At 43.0% G+C, this 26,378-nt stretch overlaps 1 protein-coding gene across 8 annotated transcripts in view; it reads right to left on the reverse strand.

Annotated features, from left to right (window-relative positions):
• Positions 1-26,378, reverse strand: part of EFCAB6 (EF-hand calcium binding domain 6) — a 253,930-nt gene that overhangs the window by 154,811 nt on the left and 72,741 nt on the right. For all 8 annotated transcript variants that reach the window (XM_061418797.1, XM_061418799.1, XM_061418798.1 and 5 more), the window contains 4 exons: positions 24,029-24,165; positions 19,761-19,873; positions 12,389-12,513; positions 5,247-5,395 (listed from right to left, as the gene is read on the reverse strand). In XM_061418797.1, coding sequence (XP_061274781.1) covers positions 5,247-5,395; positions 12,389-12,513; positions 19,761-19,873; positions 24,029-24,165 — 524 coding nt within the window. The remainder of the gene's footprint in view (positions 1-5,246; positions 5,396-12,388; positions 12,514-19,760; positions 19,874-24,028; positions 24,166-26,378) is intronic.

Consider the following 26,378-nt stretch of genomic DNA (forward strand, 5'->3'; position numbering starts at 1 on the left):
TTTCTGCCTGGACCCTGCCCAGTGCGCTGCCAGACGAAAAGGCCCACAAATGAAGAGAGAACAGCTCCCTCACACCAAAATCTCCTGGTGTTGCCCGCCGTGAGTCACAGCGTCCCCCACCCCAGTCCTGCAATTATCATCTCTCCTCCATTCCCACTGTTTTGCCCTTTCTAGAATGTCACACAAATAGAAGAAATCCTAGACGTGTGGGTTAAAAAAGGTTTGGCCAATAACTGAAAATATATCCCAGGATATTGCTTCTACACTTCATATAATTTGGGCTAAATGGCTTGCTTTTTGTTTGCATAGCTCTGCCAGGCTACTAATGTTCCCAGCATGGATGGGAAATTTCTCACCGGGAGATGCTTCTGAGTGGGGACCTGTTCACGTGATGGATGGATGAAGCCCAGGCTCTGGTGAACGTGCAAGTCACAGCATTTATTCCATCCTCTCAACTCTCCCGCAAACCTCATTCTTCATATTTAAACACTGGTTTTGTTTTTAATAGATCTATTTTATATAAAAGGCTAGGCGACAATGAAAAGCACAGCATGTTAGTAATAAAGGTCAAGATATCGGTTCAATTACAGCCTACCATTACATTAGAATATATATATATATATGGAAAATAGCTTTTAATGTCCCTAACATTTTATTTGGATCAAGATTTTATGTCTCATTACCAAGCTGTTAAGAGTTGTTAATTTAGGTCCTAGATCTGGAGTATTTTTTAAAAATAAACTTTAAAAAAATGCCTATTTTTTTTCTTTCCATTCTTAAATGTGATAGGAGAATAATTTCTGAAATCATTTTGTAGGGCATGAGAGTTTAGATTTTATTTTACTTCCTCCTTTATTCTTTTCTGTATTGTTTGCCTTAAAAAAGGGATGAGTTTTAAAACTTTATCTCTCAATTTCAAGTGCAGTAAAAATGGGTTTGCGTGTACACATTTACACAAATTTATCACACGTGTAGATTCACAGAACCCCCGCCCCACACAGAACCCAGGACTGCCTCATCCTCCACAGCCTCCCTGCTGCTGGCCCTCTGGAGTCAGGCCCTCCCCCACCATTCACGCTGGAGTGATGAGGGTCTCCTCTCGCCCACCATGGGATAACCAGGCTCCTACGGTAGGAGCCTTCGAGACTGGGTAGTGATGAGGGTCTCCTCTTGCCCACCATGGGATAACTAGGCTCCTACGGTAGGAGCCTTTGAGACTGGGTAGTGATAAGGGTCTCCTCTTGCCCACCATGGGATAACCAGGCTCCTGCGGTAGGAACCTTCGAGACTGGGTTCTCTCACGCAGCACGTCTCTGAGAGTCATCCATGTGTAGGTATCAACAGTTCTTTCCTTCTTGTTGCTGAGAAATAGTCTATCGTGTAGATGTAAAGCAGCTTGCTGATCCAATCACCTGCTGAGGTACCTTGGGCTGGTTCCAGTTTGGGGTGATTATAAATAGAGCTGTCAACAGTCATGCACAGGTTTCTTAATGAACCCTTAAATCACTGTTTAAACACAAAAGTCATGCAGAATATGTCCAGTGCAATCATGGGCACGTCCTGGTATGTTAACAAAAAGACTAAGCCTAAATTTTAGAAGACGACTCGTGGCTTCTTGTGATGCTCAGATTACAAACATTGAGAGGAATTAAAGAGTTTCCTCTAGCAACACCAGGTGTCCCAACCACCTTCTGGGGGGCTTGAGAGGAGAGCACGGGAAAGCAGAGGTCAGCACCAGGCAGGGGCCCCCCCAGTGCCACCTGCCGGGAACACGAGTCCCTTTTCTCATTCACCCTTCGGAGGCCACTGCTTTCACGGCAGAAGCAGATTCTCCCTTCTTAGCTTAGAAAGTGACGCAATCAGGGGTAAGTCCTTCAACAGTCACTATGTAACTCAAGAAACAGATGAGAAACAAAGAACCGTGACAGTGTGGGGACCTCCGTGTTCTCTCCCAAGATTTCACAGAAAACAGGGCTGTCGGATGGCCAACCGCAGACAGAACCGTGGACAGAAATGTTCCGGCTCAAGAGAAATCTACAGAGTGGCGGGACAGAATACAGAAACACACATTAAACCAAATTATGGATAAGTTAATGGCACAACGTGGACATTAAAAACAACGGGAGGGAAAGGATTACATAAAAAGTGGTGGTGTAAATAAATTATATGTTTGGAAAAAAATATTTTAGTTGGGACACCCATCTTACTTCAGGAGGGACTGAAGCGTTTTGTGTTCAAAGAAATGGAAAAACAAGCAGGGTAGAAAAGAGTTTTTATCAAGCCTAGACAAGAATGATAACTGGTAGAAGCAACAGAAGACGTTGCAAAGGACAAAGATTAGTGCATTTGATGATGTTAAAATGTAAACTTCTAAACAATGAGGAATCACAATGAAAGCGAAAAAGCAAGCTGGGAAAAACAGCTGCAGCACCTGTGACAGAAAAGGGTTCTCTGTGAATAATGAAATAATTACAAAAAATTATTAAACAAAAAGGTGATGAAAATGACATGAAAAACCATCCGTGGGGCCATTGACCAATTAGGACCTAAAGAGCATTCTGGGCTCATGGGAAGTCCAACCTCAACAATCCCTCCAAGAGACATAAGTTAGAGCAATAAGGGGGTTATCATTTCACACCTCTTAGGTCATCAATATTTTAATACAATGTTAATATTTAGCACTGAAAAGAATATGAAACCGGAACCCTCACACCGCGTTGACAGCAATGTAAGTCACTGCTATCTTCCGAGAAAACAACAATTCTTGGCAATTCTTATAAAAATTCGGGAAAACATTCACACTCTGTGGGCAAATGAGACTTTTAGAAATACACTCTGAGGAAAGAAGGTGCCGGCCAAGGAGGAAGCCGTGTGCCTGAAGATGGGGTCTCTAGGTGGAATCCCCCGACAAAGCCTGTCTGCCACCCCCTCGCTTACCACAAGCCCCAGTCCCTGCCGGCCCTGCCTGCCTCCGCCGCAGGTCTCTGCCCTCTTGCTCGCTTGTCAGCTTGGCTCCAGGCACTAGCTTCTTTGAGTCCCCAGAACAGGGCTCCAGGCGCAGCCCCCCAACAGGGCTGTGGCCCTGCCCAGGAGGCTCTGCCCTGGGCTGCTCTCCCTGACCTCACTCATTCAGAGAGGCCCCTCCAGCCCAGCCACCCTAGAATGGTCTGAGTTGCCGTTATTCTCCGTTACGTCCTTGCCAACCTCTCCACTGCCTTCATATACCTCACTCAGTCGTGTCCGACTCTGCAACCCCATGGACTGCACAGTCCATGGGATTCTCCAGGCCAGAATGCTGGGGTGGGTAGCCCTTCCCTTCTCCAGGGGAACTTCCTAACCCAGGGATCGAACCCAGGTCTCCCGCATTGTGGGCAGATTCTTTACCAGCTGAGCCACCAGGGAAGCCCAAGAACTCTGGAGTGGGTAGCCTATCCCTTCTCCAGGGGATCTTCCTAACCCAGGAATCAAACTGGGGTCTCCTGCATTGCTGGCAGATTCTTGACCAACTGAGCCATCAGGGAAGCCCTGGAGCCTTCATCACCCTGCACATTTTATTTCATTCCGTGTGTGTTTGTTGACATCAGTATCCCCGCCAGCAGGTAAAGCTCTTCGAGGGCAGGGATCGTGGCTTTCTTAGTCCCCTGCGAGTTCCTAGGCAAGTGCTCAGGAATTGCATGGTGACTGACCGATTAAACGAAAAATGCACGCAGAACTAAAAGGAACCTGAAGACTTAAGTGACGGTGACACGCAGGGTGCTGAGAAGGGAAGGAGGTGCCGTGGTCTGGATCGGTACTATTTTCTCCTTCTCTGTCTCTCATGCCTCTCCTTTCCAGGTGACCCCTAGGTGTCCTGTAATGATTCAGAGTTTCGCAGGACAAGCTTCCATCAGCCTCAACCCTACGTCCCGGAGAAAAGGATTTCTAGCTACCTGGACAGAAAGCCGGGTAAACCAAAGACAGTATTCCTCACCCAGAGGTCGGTCTATATATACCACTTCCAACTGAAAGGAAACAGGGGTCCTGGGAGAAACGACTGACTCCAGGTGTGGGCAAGAGATGTCCCAGAAGGGCCTGGGCGTTCCTTGACACCAAGAAGTGCTACCCAAGGACTTACGAGGGTCACCCAGCAGGACTCAGAGCCAACAGGAAAAGGCTCCCCTGGCCAAGACAGGTCAAGCTGAGAATCGAGGGGAATAATAACTCTAGTAAATTGAAACACACCAAATATGTCAACACTCATGAGTTCATAATCATATTTTTTTAAGAAGAATCACTCATTGCTCACTTCTAGAGGATGCTGGGAACACAATTCATTATTTTGAAAAGCAGTAAGCGAAGGGAAAGAACCAAGGAGCTGCTGCCTCTCTTATTCTGTGTCTCACGGTTACCAGACGGTGGGAGACGGGAAGCTCTCATTACAGAAGCACTCCAGGTGAGAAAAGGAGAAAGGAGACACTCAGTGTCACCACTTCACAATCGGGTACAGGGATGATCAACACAGCTGCTGACATCACAAGGAGAAAGATAAGCAGTGTACGCATGCTTGCTAGCACCTGTGAGGCATTCTTGCCCCCAGAATTGAACCTGGATCTGTGTACCTACCAATTCAGGGGCGGGGCTGGGGGGGAGACAGGAGAGCAGGTTACATGCCACTGCGGGTTGCAGTCAGTCAGGTTCAGGTTCTAAGAAACTCCACATAACAAACAACCCAGACCTATTCTATGAACGCATCTTAAGCAGGAAAAAAATAAGCAAATGGAGAGGGTCCCTACAGATTAAAAACGAATTATGGCAGATTGCAATGTACAGATTAAATTAGTTATAAAAGAAAATGGGAGACAATCAGTTACATCTGAATCCCAACTGGATGTTTATTAATACTATTGATAATTCTATTAAGTGTGAAACAGTATTTGCACCATGTTTCTTGCAAGAGTTCTTTTCAAGAGACACAGTGAGATCTTTTCAATGAAATATGATGTCTGGTAGTTGCTTCAAAAATATCTGCGGTAGAGGAGAGGTGGGCCAGGGTAGGGATGAAATGATTGGCCAGGAGGGGAATGTTTGAGACGGGTGGTGGGCGCATTCGTGGGTTCAGTGCATTATTCTCTTTACTTCTGCATGTGTTTGAAATTTTCAGTGGCAAAGAAAGTCTAAAACATTAATAAAATATAAATGAAGCTGTTCCTTATTCTCACAATTGACGTCTGGGGGGGAAAACGTCAAGGAAACAATGGGACTCTTACCTTTTCATTAACTGGATGAAAATTCTTCTTGGTAATCGGTATACAAAGGTGTCGAGGACAATCTTTAGGTAATTCAAAGACACATATCCACTTGTGCAGGGGTCCCCTGCACTCAGCGCCTTCTCAACCTTTTCATAGCACTTGGAAAGCTGCGGTGAATTAAAATTAGAGTGCGGCATTCACAGAAATCAGTGGCGCAGAGCCATCTAACCACTTTATTTTCACCAAAACCTCTTCACATTTTCCTTCCCAAAACTGATCAAAAAGGTTACTATGGCATGTACTGAACTTCAAATGTTTAATTGATGAGCTTACTACAAAACAGTATCCCCAGCCACAGCTACTCAACTGACAAGGCAGACAAGTTTCTTGGGGAAAAACAGCACATATAATAGCTCTAACTCAAATTTCAGAGCTAAAAATACTTGGTGGATCTGCCAGTTTGATACATCTTTCTTAATATACTTGCAAGCCATCCTTACTGTGAGCCCATGCTAGGCTGCTCCTGATTAAGTCAGGTCAATCAAACAAAAAGCTGGTAGCATCTTATTAAAAATAGAAGTTGCTTTTACTGTAAGGGAAATCATTAATATAAGAATTTCATAAACCTTGTACACATTGGACATTTCTTTAATTATCTTTTTTTTTTTCATGGGGAATTACAAAGAATCAGGGTGAATGAGCTTTGCTTATGGGACTTCTACAATGCAGTAAAGTAGGTTAACCACTGATTTTTATATGACTCATAAAAATGCTGTGAAGATTGGTTTTATTTCCAAAGGTTTTCCTGCTGTTTATTATTGAGTAATAACAATATTCTTCAATATTTCCAACCCTCTCCACTTTGTATGAATTCACTTTTTCCTGCTGTGATAAGAAGATAAACAAAAGAACCATCAACTTGGTGTAGAAGGTGATGTTTTTAAAAGCTGTATTTCTCGATCCCTGGTCTGGGAATTAAGATCCCCACATACCATGTGGCATGGCCAAAAAATTTTTTTTTATTTTTTTAAAGCTGCTGGAACAGGGAAACATACATACAAGGGTCTCTATCCACTAAACGAAGGAGAAGCACACTCATTACGACTTCCTCAGGGTGCACAGGAATATCGGAAATCTAAGGGGGAAATCTTTAAAAGAATCTAGAGACTCCCAGCGCCTAAGCTCCTTGGAAAGTTGCATAAAATTAACCCAAAATGCAGCTAAATGTACCCATCTCTCTCTCAGGGAGAGGGGGCTGCCTGGGAGAAGACTTGTGGAGAGAAGCCAAAGCCAGACGTAGAGTCTGGTCTTGGTATATTTGTTGGATTAATGAAATCCGATTTTGTTATCTTAATGACATTCAGTTTCCAATATGGTTTTTTCCTAGGAAAGTGTTTTGACAAAATCAAGAACTTCGGGGAAAAAGCCTAGGAGTGAAACAGAAATCATGTCTTTGCAACACGTCGACCTTTTTTTTGAATTTTCATCGTTACTGTTCATAATGAAACAAAAGAAAAAATGCAAGCAATTCAGCAAAGTATAAACAGGCCATAAAGATACCCAGAGTCTCACAACCCACAGGTTTCCATATGGTATTCCAAAAACTCCAACATGATCGCGTAAGAGTGTATTACAGCTTTGCAACAATGGGACCATACCACACTTTCAGTTTTAACAATTTTTTTTTTCATTTAACAACATGTCATGAAACCTCTCCCACAAGAACTAGTGTGTATCTGCACTATATTTTGAAGCAACACAAGGCAACCACCACAGTATTGACAAACAAAAGGTACACTTTTTCGATTTTGTACAAGTGTTTTTTGTAAGTGTTTCCCTGATCCCCAACTGCAATGAGATGCCTCATTACTCTCTCTCATGACACCCCGTCCTTTTTAGTCACTCCACCCTAGGAAAATGGTATTTGTAAATGTGTATTTGCTTAACAGCTCTCTCCCTGATATATGGTCACGCAATCTCCATGAAAGCCACGGTTGTGTCTGTTTTGTTCACTAATAATGGTCTAAAATGAATCACAATTTGGCAAATGGTAGGCACTCGAGGTTCCCGGGTGGTGCTGGTGGTAAAGAACCCGCCTCTCAATGCAGGAGATGTAAGAGATGCCGGTTTGGCCCCTGGGTTGGGAAGATCCCCTGGACGAAGGCATGGCAACCCACTCCAGCATTCTTACCTGGAGAATCCCATGGACAGAGGAGCCTGGGGGGCTGCAGTCCAATGGGTTGCAAAGAGTCAGACACGACTAAAGCGACTTAGCAGGCACACAGGCACTCAATAAATATTTGTTAAAAATGGATATAGTTTTACCAAAAATGTTCTGAAGAAAGGTTTTTAAGTGTAAAAAGCTATTTGACACATCAGTAAAAAGAGAAATAAAATTAAATTATAGCTGAAATGCCATTTAAATATCATCAGACTTACAAAAAGGTAAAAAACAAAGGACTTCAAGTGTTGGTGAGTACATGGGACAACAGGAATTCTCACATGCTCCCAATGTGAGTGTAAATTGGTATTCTGAATTGGATACTGCCAAAAAAGGATGAGAATGTGTTCCCTACAACCCAGCAAGGAATGCCTGGGTATAATTCCCTCTGCACATACACACCAGAAACTTTTGCATATACACACCACAAGATATGTAGGCAACCACTTACAGGGGCATCTTTGGATCAGCACAGAGCCAGAAGCAACCCAAATGTCCAAGCATAGGACAGTCTATAATTTGTGTATATATAGCTAATGGAAAACCGTACAGCAACGAAAATATGACTACATCCATGATACGAGTGGATCTCAAGCTAAGCACAAATGGGATGAAAATAGATGGTTTTGCAACTGTGCAAACACTCTGTAGAAAAGAAACAAACAAACATCAAGCAGAAGACAACCCAATCTGTAGGAAAACACATCAGCAAAATATATACATATATCACCAGCAAAGCTTTCATATGATAGAAAGGAGCTAAGTAAGAATACAAATTCATTACAACAAAAGCTTGAAGATGCTAAAACAATGAAAAAAAATAGAAAACAAAAGCGTTACTAAGGAACTAATAACAAATTAGGAACAGCAAGAATAAAAGACAAGGCTGAAATTAAAATTATCAGTAAAGGAATGGCTTGGGAATTCCCTGACGGCCCAGTGGTTAGGGCTGAGCACTTTCACTGCCAGCGCCCTGAGTTCAGCCTCTGGTTGGGGAACTAAGATCTTGCAAGCCAAATAAAGTAGGAATGGCTTGACAGAATCTCAATGAAAGCAGAGGAAAAATAAAGATGATGGCATACTAAGAGAGGATAGTTATCATCAAGGATAGACAAAGATGGCCCAGTGTAAGGATAAGTGGGGAGACCACTGAAGGAAAGAAAGAAATATGCAAGGAAGACAGGAGGGGGTAGGAGGGATGGAGGGAGGAGGTATTCGTGACATGACACAGGGAAACTTTCCCTGGAATGAGGAACTGAATCTTCATTCATCAAAAGAATGTACTGTGTTCCAGGAAACGGACAAAATGCTCCATGCCAAGACAGCTCAGTTTTGCTTTTTCATTTCATGGATCAAGAAAAAATACTTTGGGCATCATGGTAGAAAAAAAAAATTATAAGAAGGGAAAAAAAAAATCTGTTGACCTCAGGGTTCTTCTCAAGAACACCCAGTGCCAGAAGACATTGTAGAAAAACAACATTTTGAGTAAAAGAAAGAATGGTGGAAGAATTATATCCAGCCAAGTTGTTGTTCTAATAAAAAAAAAAAAAAAAGGGAGATAGTATGAAAAAAAAAAAAAGGGAATAAAGCACCCATGAGCCTTTCTTGAGGGAATTACTTGACAATGAAATCCAGCCAACCCAAGAATATATCAAAATAAAGTCCTCTGAAAGGGATAAGCAAGGGGAGCACTGGAGTGGAGCGATACGTACTGAATTCATGTAAATATAAAATGAGGGTAAAACAACTGGGGGAATTATGGTAATAGGACAGAATGTAAATATCATAAACACTAAGAACAAAATACAAACAGCAAAAAATTGTGAGATGGGAGGGAGGGTGGAAGAAACACAGGAAGTGCCAGTTTTGAGGAGTTTCACAGCAGAGCCAGCCCTCACTGTCTGTAATTGAGACATCCTTCAAAGCACCGTCATTTCTCCAACTCTTCAAGGCTTTCTTAATCTTTTTTCTTGTCTCAAAGTCCCTCTTGGGACTGAATATTTCTTGTGGTAAAGAAATATCTAAAGTCCAGAAATATCTTTGGCTTCACTTGAGGACTGCGACATGAAGAGGACCCGGGGTACAGAGCGGGCCGGAGAGTCTCTGGCAGAGCAACCTGGGCAGGTTGTTAAACCTCCTCAAGCTTCGGTCTCCTCAGCTTGAAACTGGGATGATAATGCCTCCTAGCTTCTAGAGTTGCCATGAGGCCTGAAAACCCGAGGGACGCTTATAACACTGCCCGGCACAGAGGCGGCCCCATTTTTTGTGGTTGCTGTTCAGTCGCTCAGTCGTGTCCGACTCTTTGTGACCCCATGGACCGCAGCGTGCCAGATTTCCCTGTCCATCACTATCTCCCAGAGTTTGCTCAAACTCATGTCCATTAAGTCAGTGATGCTACCCAACCATCTCATCCTCGTTCACCTCCTTCTCCTCCTGCCTTCAAGCTGTCCCAGCATCAGGATCTTTTCCAAAGAGTCAGCTCTTCTCATTAGACAGCCAAACTATTGGAGCTTCAGCTTCAACATCAGCCCTTCCGATGAACAGTCAGGGTTGATTTCCTTTAGAAATCAACTGATTTGATCTCCTTGCTGTCCAGGGGACTCCGAAGAGTCTTCTCAAGCATCACAATTCAAAAGCATCAATTCTTCAGAGCTCAGCCTTCTTTATGGTCCAACTCTCACATCCGTACATGACTAATGGAAAGATCACAGCTTTGACTAGATGGACCTTATGTTGGCAAGGTGATGTCTCCACTTTTTAAAATGCTGTCTAGCTTTGTCATAGCGTTCCTTTCAAGGAGCAAGCATCTTTTAATTCCATGGCTGCAGTCACTGTCCGCAGTGATTTGGAGCCTCCAAAAAGAAAACCTGTCACTGTTTCCATTTCTTCCCCTTCTTCTTGCCATGAAGTGATGGACCAGATGCTATGATCTTAGTATTTTGAATGCTGAGTTTTAATCCAGCTTTTTCACTCTCCTCTTTCACTCTCATCAAGAGGCTTTTTAGTTCCTCTTCACTTTCTCCCATTAGAGTGGTATCACAGCCTTGTTGTGACGAAGGGGCTTACATAACTCAAAGAAGCTATGAGCCATGCCATAGAGGACCACCCAAGATGAACGGGTCACAGAGGAGAGTTTTGACAAAACATGGTCCACTAGAGGAGGGAATGGCAAAACCCCACGCTGCTGCTGCTGCTAAATCGCTTCAGTCGTGTCCAACTCCGTGCAACCCCACAGACAGCAGCCCACCAGGCTCCCCCGTCCCTGGGATTCTCCAAGCCAGAACACTGGAGTGGGTTGCCATTTCTTTCTCCAATGCATGAAAGTGAAAAGTGAAAGGGAAGTCACTCAGTTGTTTCCGACTCTTTGCAACCCCATGGACTGTAGCCTACCAGGCTCCTCCGTCCATGGAATTTTCCAGGCAAGAGTACTGGAGTGGGTTGCCATTGCCTTCTCCAAAAACCCTATGAGCGGTATGAAAAGGCAGCCCCATAAAAGGGTTAATTATGAGGTTGATGGTGATGATTTTTTTTCACTTCTGGTAAACTCAAAGAAATTTAAATTAAATATGCCTTATTTGTAAAGAGGAGCATGATTCTCTTCTTATAAAATTATTTCTCTCTGTGTATCCACCCACCCACCCACTGATGCAGCCATCCTTCTATTAATATATAAAGACAGGCCTAGAATTATGTTCACCAAATGTTGCCTTCGATTATTTCTGGGTGGTGGATTTAATTTATTACTTTCTTCTTTATACTTTTCAGAATTGCTTACATCTTTTCGTAACGGTCATGTGTTTCGGAATGGCCGTGTTTTCATGAAAACAATAAATTCATTAACGACAACCAAGGAAAACAAGTTTTTACTAATCTACCAATGGAATATTCATGTGCCCTTTCCTCCAATGCCCTTAATCTATACGGCTTTTGTTAATTTTTTCTCATTGACAATTTTCTGCTGAAAATTTTAAATTAATAATTTACAAAAAGCTCTACATATGTTAGGAACAGTTACTATTTATCTGTCACTTATGTGGCACATGCTTTGCCAAGTTTATCATTTGTTTATGAGAGCGTGTGCTGTACCGATGCTTTTTCATTTTAAGACAAATTTATCAGTCTTTGTCTTTAATGATTTTGGGGCTTTATTTCATGCTTAAAAGTCTAAATTTCAAGATTAAAAATTTTCACTCATATTTTTTACTTTTAAACTTAAATAGTTGGTGCATATAGAATTTATGTCGGTGTGGAGAGTGGAAGGTTCCAAGCTTTTTTCCCCAGATGGCTGTCTAGGGAATTATCTAAATAATAATTACTGAATATTCTCTTCCCTGTCCCCATCACACTCTACTGGAATGCCGCACATCATATGCTAAATTCGTATATCAAGATCAGTCCATTAACCAACTACTGTTTTAATTCAATTTGAATGTTCACTGCTGTACCACTGCCATATTGTCTTATTATACCTTTATAAAATGTTATATATGTGACAGCATAAGCCCTCTATTGTAACTTTTCAGAACAACAAAAAATATATATGTAAATGTGTGTACATATATAAATATACACACCCAGATGTAGGGAGACCATGTGTTAATACTAAATCTTCCAGTCCAAGAACTAGAAAAGACCTCTTCATCTAGTCAGACTCTCCTTTATTTTTACTCAGCAAAGTTGTATCATGTCTGTATATAGGTCTAAATATTTCTTGTTAGACTTAGAGCGTGAGTGGCACCAAGGCGGTACCTGAGAATCAATCTCTCATCGAGGTCATTATTATCCATGCATTTTTGTTGGCAGAGGTCTCAGTGTTCTGGGAGATGGAGGCAGGTTACAAACACAGTTTAGAGACACTGTCTAGGCTGGTGGTTTTCTAGAACTGTTCACTTTCTCGGTTCACAGTTTAGATAACCCTGGCACTGGGAAAAAATCTTACCTCTAGGCAAAAGGCCGTCTCAATTTCATCCAAGGAGTAGTTTTTCCAGATATTGTCAGATACAGTAGAACTGGGGGGTTCCTCTCTTTTGAAACTTTTGACTCGTTGATTCTCCCACAGGACCTCTATTAAAACAAAAGAACTTCAGTTTATGAAGACTGTCAAACATACATTCAAGTATTAAGTACTTCCTTTTCATCACCACCTGCATGTTAAAGGTTAAGACTCAATAAACCAAAACATAAACTTTTATAATGAGTGCTATTAGAATTCTTAGACATTTTAGAAAAAAATAAAATCAATCTACTTGCTATCTTATCTAGGGTAAATCTAGACAGAGCAAATGCACACTAAGTAGACTAATAAAACCATAAAAGTAGTAGAAGAAAATTAAGAAGAATGTCATGTAATACATAATCACTGTGTGAGAAGTCCTTTCCAGAGCATGCATCAGAGCCAGAAATCAGGTAAATAACGGAGAGTCCTGGCAACATAAATATTTTATTTTGATTTGGTTAAAAAACACATAGGTGACAATGAAAGAAAAATGACTGGGAAAAGCTATTGTTAATATACGTGAGGAACACAACTTAATTTCCACAATGTATGAGTAGCTCTCATGAATCAGTAAGATAAATATAAATCCCCAATCACACAACAGACTAAGGTTTAAACAGGTAATTGAAATTTTAAAAAAGGAGTTTTTAAAAAGCCAAGTAAGGTATGAAAAACTGCTCAGACTCACTCGTAATTTAAAAGGTCTAATTAACACCAGTTAATTTTTTCCTACTTGTCAAATAGGCAGGGATTAAGGCAAATGACAAAGAAAGAAATCAGTTTCGGCTTGTATATAGAAAACCTGGTACTTGAATGTTCTCAAATTCCCTTCTAGAACCTTATACTAGAGGAAAAACGGGACAGAGGCATGTGTGCAAGGACACATTCTGTACTGTCTATAAGCGGGGGAAAATGCACCAACTTATATACCCACTCGTGGAAGACTGGTTCTATAAATTATGGCTCACAGACATTAAAAACAAAGGGCCTGTCTAAACCATGAATGCAAAAAATCTTCCTTGAAACTGTTTCATGACTGCAAGAAAAGTCAATTTATCATAGTTTAATTTTCACTTTAACACTTATTTTGTGTATTTTCCTGTCATCCATCCATCCATCTATGCATCAGAAATAAGACCTGGGAGGATAATACACCAAGAAAACACAGCGGCAGGATTATAGGGAAGTGAGAGTTTGTGTTTTGGGGCTTTCTGGCCTTTTTGCGACAAGTATGTATTACTTTTATAATAAAAGAGAATAAAATAAATCTAAGATATAGCCGTTTTCTTTCTCAAAGTCGACTGCAGAGAATCACAAATGGTTTCCCAGATTTATTTCCTAAAATGTCTGCAAATAAGCTCCACTCAAATTAAGCACACTTATAACTACTCAGCTGCAGTTAACAAACTGCTCGTCATCTGGAATTCCATTTTCTACCTCACACACACACAAGGAAGAAAGAAACGGAAAAAAGAGAAGAAAAGTAAAAGGAAGAAAGGAAGTCTCTAGTGGATCCCTGTGGCTACACGATAAAATACAAAGCCAGTCCTTTAGAACGCAGCCTGGAGTGCTGTGGTTCCAGTACGCCCAGTGCTTGAAACGTGGGCTCTCGGAACACGGAAGCTGCGAGGGCCTCACTCACTGAGGGGTGGGGAGCCAGGCCGGTCTCACTCGGGGAGGTGGGTCTCCCCCTGCTTTCCAATGGGGGGCTGCTGCTACTCTAACGGGGCTCACACAGCGAGAAGTTCATCCATTTGCAGCAACGCATTGTGGGTGACTTTTCTACACGCAGGACAGTATGCGGGAAGTGGGCGGAGCAGCTCTAGATACAAAAGGGGGCTGACAAATTCAGCTGTGCCATGTTCACTGGCTCCGCTCTCATCGCAGTCAGACCAGCTTTCCCGCTTCTCTGCAGCTTGATAATTCCTGTCCCCTCCTGATTTTCCCAAAATTTCCTGTGAAGGATTCTGGTTGATTTGAAATGGAGTGGAGAGGAAACGCAAAACAACTTAAGTGGGCAGCTCTGTATGTCGTAGGTGCAGGAAAAAGGAAGTCCTACCCCAGTGTCCTTTCCTTGTGTGCTCAAATGGATGGCGTTTTTGATAAGCAAGACGACAATGGCTTATTAAGAACAAAAGCAGCAAGTCTAGAAATATGAAAAATTAGTAGAAAGTAAATATTGTTCTATGTACAGAAGTGGGTCACTGTAAATGTATGAACTAGAGACGCCTTTCTTACAAAACTTAATAAAATAAGCAAAAGGAAAAAGGGTAAAAACCAGCAAAGCAAATAAATAAATTTAAAAGTTTTATAACTATAACTTTTATACAGTTTGTATAAAATATAAACTATAAATTTCACATAAATTTTTCACTATGCATTTATACTGCCCCCTTCCAATTTTTCCCCCCAAAATTTACACTATGATAAACTGAAGCAAGAAGAAACTTAATGTGGCAGACAGAAAGTTTTGTGTCTGGTCATGGTGGACTGGCTCATAATGAAGCAACCCTCCCAGCAGACAACAATGACAAACTTTGGCAGAAATATATACAAAAAACTCTCTGAAGGCATTGCAAAGCAAATGACATAAACTGGAGTCAACACTTGGAGAAATGGGAAAATAACTCATTGAGTTTCTTGTTTCCTTGGCCTTTTGCCTGAGGGCAGGCCTTGGCTGGAACATTATGCTAAGTGGCTAGAGTTTGGATATAAATCTAGGATCTTTCTGGTTTTAGGAATCAAAAAAAGAGAATTCAGGACTATCACCGCGACTGGAAAGTAAAAAGGGAAAGCACAAACATAAAGGAAAAAGGGATAGAGGAGAATCTCCAAAGCCTATGAATAAAACCTGCCAAAATCTCCAGCTAACACCACAAACTACAGATGTGCAAAGCAGAAAACAAGACGCCCAGCGAAGCCCGAAACAGCAGAACAAAGATTTCACATGTTAACCTGCTTGGGGAAGACAGAGTTTAGTCTCCTACTAAGGTACACTGGCTACCAAAACAAAAACTTAAGTTCTTCAGAGGAACATTAGAGAATTCAGTCTCTATAAGGCAAAATTTACTGTATCTAGGATAATTTCCCAAATCACTAGACATAGACCAAAAACAAACAAAAAACCATAGGACACTATGATCCACGTTTTTTAAAAAGGAAATCAGTAAAGACCAAATCGCGAAATGACCTAGATGTTGAAATTAGCAGTTAAAAAATTTAAAGTATTTAAAAATGTTAAAGTAACAGTGTGTGAGAATATGAAGGACAATATACTCCTAATGAATGAACAGACAGGAAATCTCAGCAGAATAACAGAAGCTGAGGACTGTACCCTGCGTTTCGGGGAGTCTTTGGTTTTGCCTTTTTTTCCTTTTTGGGCTAGCTGCACAGCTTGCCTGTGGTCATGGTGTATGCAAAGTATGATATGACAGCGATATAACAAAGGAGAGGAGAGAAGAATCCAGAAAACGCTGCTTAAAGTTCCTGTAACTCACGTGAGTTGTGTTTTGCTGTTATTTAGCCACTAAGTCACGTCCGAAGTTTTGCAGCCCGTTGGACTGTAGCCGGCCAGGCTTCTCTGTCCATGGGCTCTCTCAGACAAGAATACTGGAATGGGTTGCCATTTCCTCCTCCAGGGGATCTTCCCAACCCAAGGATCAAACCTGTGTCTCCTGCATTGCCCCCTGAGCCGCCAGGGAAGCCCTTCATGTGAATTAGTATGATATTATTTGGGATTAGCTGAAGATGCATTAATATAAAGGAAAAAAATATGCTTAACCAATCCAAATTTCTTTTGACACAAACTCTACAAAAAAAAAAAAAAAGAACTAGGGGAGGGGCAAATTAGTGGTAGGGAATTGCTATGTATAAAATAAATAAGCTCTAAGTATATACTGTACAGCACAGGGAATGCATCAAACTTTTATAGCTTTAAATAGAATATACTATATAAAAATGCTGAATCACTATGTTGTTCACCTGAAACTGATGAATTGAATAAGACTGTAAATCAACTATAATTCAATACAAAATGTTGAAGAAACCAAATATATTGGGAAAAGCTTATAATAATAATAAATAGCAGAACTACTATATGATCCAGTAATCCCACTTTCAGATGTTTAGCCAACAAAGAATTTAAATCAGGATCTCAAAGAGCTCCCACGTTCACTGCAGCATTAGTCACAATAGTCAAGATGTGGACACACCTAAATGGCCACCGATTGATGAATGGGTCAGGAAGTGTGGTTTATACATATAGTGAAATGTTATTTGGCCTTATAAAAGAAGGAAATTCTGCAACATGCAACATCATGGATGAACCTGGAAAACATTACGTAAAGTAGAATTAGCCAATCACAGAAGAACAAAAACTGTATGATTCCAATTATGTGAGCTCTGTAAAATAGTCAATTCATAGAACCAGAGAGCAGAATGGTGGTTGCCAGGGTGAAAGGGGTGAGGGAAAATGGGGAGTGCTAGTCGATGGGCATAAAAGTTCATAAAGGTTAATAAATTCTGGAGATCTGCCATATAACACTGTGCCTACAGCTAACAATATTGTACACTTAAAAATTTGTTAAGTGGGTAGATCTCAATGATGTGTTTAATATAATAAACTAATTTTTTTTAATTAAAAAAAAGGGGGAAGGGGATGGTGGATAGAGAAAGAAGGAGAGGAATATAATGCGAAAAATCGAGGATCCTCCCGTGGAATAAAACATAATTCAAGCACAGAATTACTTACAGAACATTTTAATAAGAACACAAATTCATTAAAACAAGAGTTCAATAACAAGATAGTAAAACAGTGAGAGAAGAAAACAATATGGTAGGCCAGAGGAAACAACATTATCGAATAAATAAAGGAGACAAAACAACATGGTCCTTAGTGAAAATCAAATTACAGAGGTAGCTAAAAGACCTAGGATGATCCTTATGTATACAGAGGAAGAGGACAAAGAGAGTAAAGCACTTCAAGAGAATGTATTCAATAGAGAAGAGCAAAACCATCCGACATAAGGATAGTTTCTATCATGGAAATGAATCTGAAAAATGGAACAGAAGCTTTATTCAAAGATGTATAATATTACTAGGATTAGAGAGCTGTCTCTCCTTTCCATATTGAGGTATGAACAGATGCCAGGAATAATGCTGACAGTGGTTATTCCTGGGTGGTAGGAACCGTTTGGTTGTTTATTTCACCTTGTTAGTCATCCACCTCAGTGCCTGCCTCCCAGGGCTGCAGGAAGTAGGAAAAGACCCAGTACAGGAGCGTGTTCAGCCTGGTGGCTGGCACTGAACGCACACTCTGGAGGTGAGGCCGGTCACTGTGATCACCAAGTCAGGCACATGAGCCCGCTGCTGACAGACATTCTCTGTGATCAGGCTGGAGCCCGCCTCCTATCCCACCTGAGCTAAGTGTGCACAGCCCAGGCTTCTGCCAGACATGCTACCCCCCAGGGCCCTGAGCCCAGAGTGCTTACTCCCCTGGTGCTCGTCACACACATCCTGTGAACCCCAGTCCTGCAAAAGTGCCCCCTTAATCAGACATCCTTCTTCCTTCCATGAACGCCATGACACTTCGTTTTTCTCTTGTAGGCATTTAAATAGTTTGTTTTGGAACTGAGTAATTCCCTGGTAGCTAGCTGGTAAAGAATGCGCCTGCAATGCAGGAGACACCAGTTTGATGCTTGGGTCAGGAAGATCCACTGGAGAAGGGATAGGCTACCCACTCCAGTATTCTTGGGCTTCCCTGGCGGTTCAGCTGGTAAAGAATCTGCCTGCAGTGCGGGAGACCTGGGTTCTATCCCTGGGTTGGGAAGATCCGCTAGAGAAGGGAATGGCTACCCACTCCAGGATTCTGGGCTGGAGAATCCATGGACTGTATAGTCCATGGGGTCACAAAGAGTCAGACATTGCAAAGAATCGGAGCTTAACAGTTCAAATCTTGACTCTACCACAAACTAGCTATGTCACTTTGGGAAATTCATTTAACACCCTAGAGTCCAAGTTTTCTCCTCTTAAGATATGGGATAATAATATCCACCTCACAAAGCTGTTGAGAAAAATAAAATTGAAAGTTAAGTTTTATGAAGTAACTCCACAGAGCACAATAAAAAGATGTTTTTTTTAAGATTAATTTATGTGACATGCTTTATCTTATCCATCTTATTAAAATATTAACAGGACTAGTCCTATTAACATATATGTACGTTCATATACCTACAGACACACACACACACCTGCACGCACACACGCACACATACTTCTTAAAGTCAAGACGATTTCACTTAGCTTTGTACTCAGTGAAGGGCCTATTAGTCCAGTGACTTGCAGGTGAGCTAACACAGTGTAAAGGATGAGAGGGTCCTGGGCAGCTCATATGGCCTAGTAATTCCCCAAACTAGTAAGGCTTTGAAAAGTAAGAGTCCTGGGGTCTGCTATACACTATCTCGGTTAGTGAAACTGGGCTGAAATCTGAGAATTTATCGTTTTTTTTTTAAGCTTGCCAGTCAGGCAGATCAGGGAATCAGAGGAGGTAGTCCATGCATATTTGCTGCAATCACTTGTGTTGATCCCAGACAGTGACAACCCATCTTGAATGAGCCGGTCCCACGTGGCAAACCCCTGAGGCAAGAAAACTCTTGCCTCAAACAACCTACAGCCGGAAGGGAGCACCTCCCGCTGTGTGCTCCATACATCTACCTGGAGGAGCTGCACCCCTGCTCTCTGCAGAACTGTGCAACCCAGGCATTGCGCTCCAGAGGCTGGGATTCCCACCAGCATGAGAAAGGCTTTTCCTTCTCAAGGCCGTATACCTACATGAGCCTGGCTTAAAGTGTCCGGTGTAACCACACCGACTACTCAACTATTTCCCCTTTTGTATCAAGATTTGTCCCATCCTTAGAAGAGCAGTTACATGTTCACTGTCAGTAATTTTTGAAAATACAGAGGTAGCAGAAAGAATCAAATACCCAGAGATGTACCACTTAAAAGACAATCCATAGTTCAGATTTCCTTTCTAATCATTTACTGATATCCCACACACATTTTTCCAAGTTATAATTAACTTTGTGGAGATCATTGCTTGTGGCTGCACAGTTTATCACGTGAATAAGCTGTGACTCACTTAACCCTTTCCCTGTTTTCAGACATTTATGTCATCTTACAAATAAGGATACCGTCACTGTCTTGGTGGATAACGCATTTTCCGTATTTTAAAGCACTGCCTCAGGACAGAGTCACAGACGAGGAACTACCATGCTAAAGGATATTGAAATCTTTAGCTGTGTGCTTTAAAGATACTGACCTTGACTTCCCATATTATATTTAAGGTTCAAGTCATTATTTGAACCGAGGTTCTTCAAGAAAACGTTATAATCCACTGCAGCGTCTTTATCGATATTGTAGTGTTGTGCGAACCTAAAATAGAAGCATTCATTAGTATTCAGAAATTACGATACAGAGCATCTAAATGAAGCAGGTTTTTTACTGAGGTACCTTTACACTGGGGCTAGCATTAATTTTAATGCATTTCTCCAGCTAGAGCTAGAAAATAGAAGTAAACCCTAGGAAATGTTACTGTAAGATTTTTGAAATGCAAATACCCCTGAAACTAGCATAATCAACTATGCCTCAATTAAAAAATAAATTAAATAAATAAAACGCAGATATTTGGCGGGGGGGAAATCTCATCACTCTGCCTCCAGAGGGCTGTGTATTGGTATGATTGGACAGGAACGTCTTAGGACTCGTGAAAGGAACGCCCTTGCCTGCACCCCTAGGGTCCTCTCCCCTCTCTGGTGGGAGTGGGTGAGGGGCACCTCTGCACTCAGACAGCAAAAGCAGGCCCCATTTCCTTTAATAATTGGTGGGAGATGGATCTGGGCCATGAGTCAGCATACGATTTCTATAACCAGACAAATCTAGAGCTGGGGGAGGACAGAACACAGCCCAGCTTCTTGACCAAGTACATCATTTCAGAGAGAAGCTGTGCCCAGGATGGCATATCATTTTAAAGCAGTTAAAGGTGGGAGGGGGGAGCTTTTCTTGGAGCCTTCTAGGACTTGCATGTATAGAAAGAGAAATTTTTAAAACACTTAAGCAATGTCTCTTCCTGAAATATACAGAGACACTCTTTTTTTAAAGTCAAGATAAATGGAATGTTTGGATTATTTTCTTTTTTGTTTCTAAAATGAAATTTCTATTACTCAAATCTGCTACTTGATAAATGGTTTTCTAGATAATTTCTGCATTATTACATTTATTTAAAAAATTGACAGTTTTTAAATGTTTGGTTATATTGTCTCCATATGTGTTGGTTTCTATAATTATCTAATTTCATGCTGCTTCCTAAAAATTTAGTAATTATCACTTAAAGTATTTGTTATTTTTGTTTTCCAAATTTAACAAAGAGTAATGTCGTGTATTCATTTTAATGCATACCTTTTTTTTTTCCACTTTGGTGAATCCTGCCTATTGTCCTAATAAGAAAAATTATCTTGAGATATGATAGCTGCCAGATGTTAACACTGAGACTCCCTAAATAGCTCCATCTTTCATCCGTAGACTCTGCCTGGCAAACATAAGCTGTAAGCACAAGAACCCAGAAGGTGGCCCCTGATGGGCTCCTTTCCGAGTTGCTGTCCTGCAGAAAGTCTCCGCTGCTCTGCCGTTCCAGGAAAATGTCAGCATCCTGATAAAAAAAAAAACCCGTCACCGGCTCTCCCGCTTCCTGTGAAAACTCAGCATTCCTTCCAACTGGCACTGGCTCAAGAAAATCCTGACCTTTCCTAAAGTTCAGCCCACCGGCATTCGTAATACCTGCTACACGGTCGCTGAGAACAGGCAGACACAACCCATGGTAATATTTCCTACAGATATGATGCAAAAATGAAGCCTCGGTACTTCCCAAGGATGCAGTATCTCAAAAGCCTTAAAAAAAAAAAAAAATCAAGGCATTCCCAATCCCAAGTTGGACACATTCCCAAGACTCAGCAATAAAGGCCATTTTCCCAGGGACTTGATCTGCAGGTGGGAGAACCCACACGTGTGTAGATGCCCAGGGCAAGAGGGCCACGTGGGAAGGCTGCCTTCAGGGACAAAGGAAATGATGCCAACGGACCCATAAACCTCTTCAGCACCACCACCTCCACCTGCGCTTTGGGCTGCATTCACCTGCCCAGGCAGCAGGCTGACCAACTGAGTTTGTTTGTTTCTTTGTTTTTCAAGGTCACAAAAATGATTTTACCCGGATTCAAATATTTCGTCCTGCAGGGGAACGCACGGGACAGTACAGGGGTGCGAGACGGGAAGGGAAGAGAGAGCCCCGCAGGTCTCAGGACGGTCGGGCCAGGCGTAGCACCTGGCAGTGATCGTCTCCCCCAGTTCTTGTTTCCACAGGCTGGATGGTATTCTGCAGCCTCAAGAGAGCTATTTCTCAGAGAGCAGAGGGCACCCGTGGAGTCTTTATGATTATGAGATTATCGCTGTGAAACTAGCGCCTACTACGTGCCAGGCACATGGCCAGGCACACTTGGCACATTCCTCCAGGTCCTCCAGCCTGGAGAGGCAGGCTCCTGAGTCCCCATCTCTTTAAGAGAAAGCTGACTCTCAGGGAGGCCCAGGAATCCAGGGAGGGCAGACACAGACCTGACCCCAGGCACGCCTGACTTCAAAGCCCAGCCCACGCCCACTTCCCCGTGCCCCCCTACCACCCCCCCAACGCTGAAGGCTGATATTAAAGACAAAGCTGTCAGATAAAAGAAAGCATTCAAAAACGCATTGTGTTTCCTGCTGAAACACTGAAAAGGCAAAGCTAATACTGAAGCAGCTTCTCAAGGAAAGAGTATATTCTCCAGCTTCAATAAGAAAAGCATTAAAGCAATTGAAGAAATGGTCTACTTTTGATCTTCCCCATTTCAGTTCTAAAGGAAAGCAATTCTATTATGTTAAGTTCCTCCAGCCTTATCACACAAACAGCATTGTTTTTGAGGCTTAAAAAAAATCTCAAATAAAAATTTGTGGAGTTCTTTATTATTCAATACTTGTGAGATAGGGAAACAGACAGTAACATTTTTTATAGATTTACTAGGTTGGGAGACTGCAGTGCCAAACACAAGGTTTATTGTCAAATAAAACACTGTTTTGTATTTTGATTGCCTGTTTTAGAAGAGTGTTGCTTCTGTTCTATAATTGCGTGCACAAAATTATTTAATTTGTTTTGTTTGGATCTTATTCTGGACATTTTCCCAGTCGGAAAGATGTAAAAATTAAAACATCTATTATGTCTTTTATATTCTGAGGTGGGTTATAAAGAGAAAAAGAAGAAGAAAATATTCAAAAGACTCGGAAATATCCCTACTTTAAGTCTCCAGGCTTTCCAGGCCCTGCCGTGGTCTGTGAGGCTGCTGTCACGTGCCCTCCAGACTTCCTTGCTCTGGGAGCAAATTCCTTTCCTAACAGAGGCAACGTCATCTTTATTTAATAAAACGACGTAAGCAACCACAATGGCCCATTTTACTAGCGATTTATAACTGCGGTGTGATGTGAAACCCTAGGCTCGGGGGGAAATAATCAGGCTTGGTACTTTTGTTAATGGCCTAGAGGGTGCTGAGAAAAGCGGGAAAAGGCAGGAAGACGACGAGGACCTCTTGACTGAGGTTACACATGGGTGCCCCTTCCAGAGGCTTCCATTCAAAAGTCAGATAACCACAGAATCTGAGCATTTGGCTTCTTCTAAATGATCTGGAGCTTATTGGAGGCTCAAAAAATGTGCTGCTTCCACACCCTGCCCTCGAGTCAGGAGCAGGTGGCTGCGGTTTTCAAAGGCCACGGAGCAGCTCCTGTATTCCCCCAGCTCTGCCGTGCCTGCCCCAACCCCGGCAACCACAGTTCTCAAAGGAAAAGTCGGTTTCTGTTACTACATCAGGATAGAGGGCCAAGAAGGAGCGCAGCGACCAAAGAATAAACGGTGACATTTTCACTCTTCTCCTAACCCCAGGCCCGGAGCAGGAGTCATCTGTGAACTGGACTCCTGGGCGGCAGAGGGCGTGGTGCCAGGCAGGCAGAGGGAGATCCTGGTGATGCATGGCTCAAGTAATCGAGATGAGTTCAGAGCTGCAGGGCAGCGGACTCTCACCCGAGGCGGGCCGGAGGAATTGGAGCCGTTAGCTCCCACTTTTGAGAATTTGTGGAGAGCTTCAGGAACATGAGAGAAACGTCGACTGAGTATCTCTTTTAAAAATGGTCAAGACAGAGACTTCCCTGGTGGTATGGTGGCTAAGACGCTGCACCTCCCAATGCAGGGGGCCTGGGTTCGATCCATGGTCAGGGAACTAGATCCCACGTGCTGTAACTAAGAGTTCATATGCTGAAACTAAGACCTGGCACATAAATCAGTAACATAAATATTAAAAAATAATCCAGTGTTAGAACTATTTTAAAAAGAAAAAACAGTCAAGACAGAGAAAGTGGGAGGGAAGATGCTGCCTGGATCCAGTAAACCTGACAAGTCCCATTTTGAAACTGGTTGGCGCTTCTACTGAGCAGTGTCCCAGCGTACCTTTGCTTACTTACTTTTTGTATTCCTCATCTTTCATCTTCAAACAGAAGGTCTCCAGAACCCTCCTCAGCTCGTGTGGCTGGACCAGACCAGTTGTGTTAACATCAATGAGCATAAGGGCTTTGATGACAGTTTTAATGTTTTTGAAAATCTGCGTATAAAAAGCGATTTAGGAGAAGTCAAAAGATCCAGTGTTAAAAATCAGGATGGTAATAAAACATCGGGAGGATGAACGTGTTTAAACACTTCTTGTAAAATAAAATGTTTCCAAAGACGCACACTCGTAGATATTGCAAAATGACACATCTGTGGAAAAAAGGACACTTTCCATTTCTTGAATGTTTTCAAAGCAATTTTCTCTATAAATGGTCTTAGTAAGTTGAGAAAAAAACTTTCTGATGTAAAGTGGTAGGTCTCATACACAATTCATTCCCTTGTAAGAGCCACACAAAAATCTTTTTTGTTACTTGATACTTTAAAACTATAGTTCTGGCATAGCTGGACGAGGACAGTTTTTATTTTTCATAGCCATATGCAAACTATTTTTACTAGGAGCTAGAAAAATATGAGTATATATTTCAACCCCTCTGAATTTTTAAAAGACATTACAGGAAAAGTTTTATAGCAATCTTTCCCAAATCTTTCCCAAATTCAGCAAATGCATATTTATTGAGCATGCGGACCTGAAAGGCATTTGGTAAGGCCCCAGGAAAACACAGAGCTGTGTGCTGGCCCTAAGCTACTTCTGCGTGGAGGAGAGAAACAGCTCAACGTGGGGCTTGGGGCTTGGGGCTCAGCGTGCCAAGGCCAGAACCACGTGAGTGAGTCCTACAGAGCCCCACAAAGGAAACACCGTTTCCCCACTTTTATTTAAAACTGAGGTTGAGGAGGCTGCATGAGTTACCCATCATCGCCCGGTTAGACGACGATGATGTTGAGGGTCCATCCCCCAGCATCCGTGGTCCCTGGATCAAGTCCATCCCCAAACCTCACCTCCCGCAGAGACAAGAAGACATGTAAACAAACGTTGCCCAAGACGGGAACCACGGGAACAAGAGCCCAACACCAGAGACAGACAAAGGAGGCGCTGTGGGTCTTCACAGAAGAGGACAAACGCCTCCAGCGGAGCCCCCTGGGGGCTTCCTGCAGGAGGCGGCATCTGAGCTGGGAGAGGGGACGCTGAGTACAGCGGGTGGGAAGGCACGCTTGTGCAGGGAGGGTGACAAACGTCCAGTCCGACTGGATCCTGGGAGGCCTGACTCCACATCCCGCTCCAGATCAGACCAAGTCCAGCCCGGACGCAGAGGGGTCAGTGCCCCGCAAGGAAGGGGTTTAGGGAAGGCTGCAAGATGGCAGCGTTGTTCCCAGTTTCCTCAGCGTCTTCACTGACTGCTCCCTTTGCTGCTCCCTTTGACCTGAAGGAGCCCCCTGGCAGCCCGCCCACCCCAGGGTGAACGTCTTGGGGATCTCACCAGAGGAAGCACTGGGCTGGAGGAGGGATGGCCCCGTCCCTGGCTCCTCCTGGCTGGGTCATCTTGTCCCCTCCCCTGCCCCAATCGGAGGACGTCAGCCCTGCACACCGGCCCTGCTTCAGCACTGTTCGTGCTGTCCACGCAGACAACCTCTGACTCAGCCCCGTGTCCTCCTCCTGTCCAGAGGTCACCTCCCTGCTCACACTCACCCCTTGTCACCAGTAAGTGCTGCTCTCCAAAACCAAGCCTCACGTCCAAGGACCCCCTAACCTTCAGCTCCCTTCCCTGAGGGCTGACCCCCTCAACCTTCTTCCCTCCACCACCCCGCCACATTCCATCTTTATACCCCTACCATGGTCCATCTTTGGACTTCCCTTGTGGCTCAGCTGGTAAAGAATCTGCCTGCAATGCAGGAGACCTGGTTTTGATGCCTGGGTTGGGAAGATCCCCTGGAGAAGAGAAAGGCTACCCACTCCAGTATTCTGGCCTGGAGAATCCCATGGACTATACAGTCCTTGGGGTCACAGAGTCAGACACGACTGAGCGACCTTCATGGCCCATCTTTATGCTCCCCGCCACACTCCATCTTTATAATGATTCACTACCTCTGTTCTCCGCCCGCCCCCTCTGCCTGCCTCCTCCTGTCTGGGCGAGACCCTAACCCTGGCCAAATCCAACTCACGGCCTCTTCCAAGTGCCCAATGTGGCTGGAGACGACAGGCCATGGAGCCCTACCTGGTTCCCCTCACTCAGGACACCAACCCCGCCAGCAGCGGGTGCATGGGAATCCTTGTCTCCGCTCCCCACCATCTCTGCTCTTCACTTCCCTTCCCATCCGTCTCCTTCCTCTATCACAGATAACCTTCCCCCTTACTTACACGGACGACAGAAG

This window comes from Bos javanicus, chromosome 5, assembly GCF_032452875.1.
Source record: "Bos javanicus breed banteng chromosome 5, ARS-OSU_banteng_1.0, whole genome shotgun sequence".
NCBI lineage: Eukaryota > Metazoa > Chordata > Mammalia > Artiodactyla > Bovidae > Bos > Bos javanicus.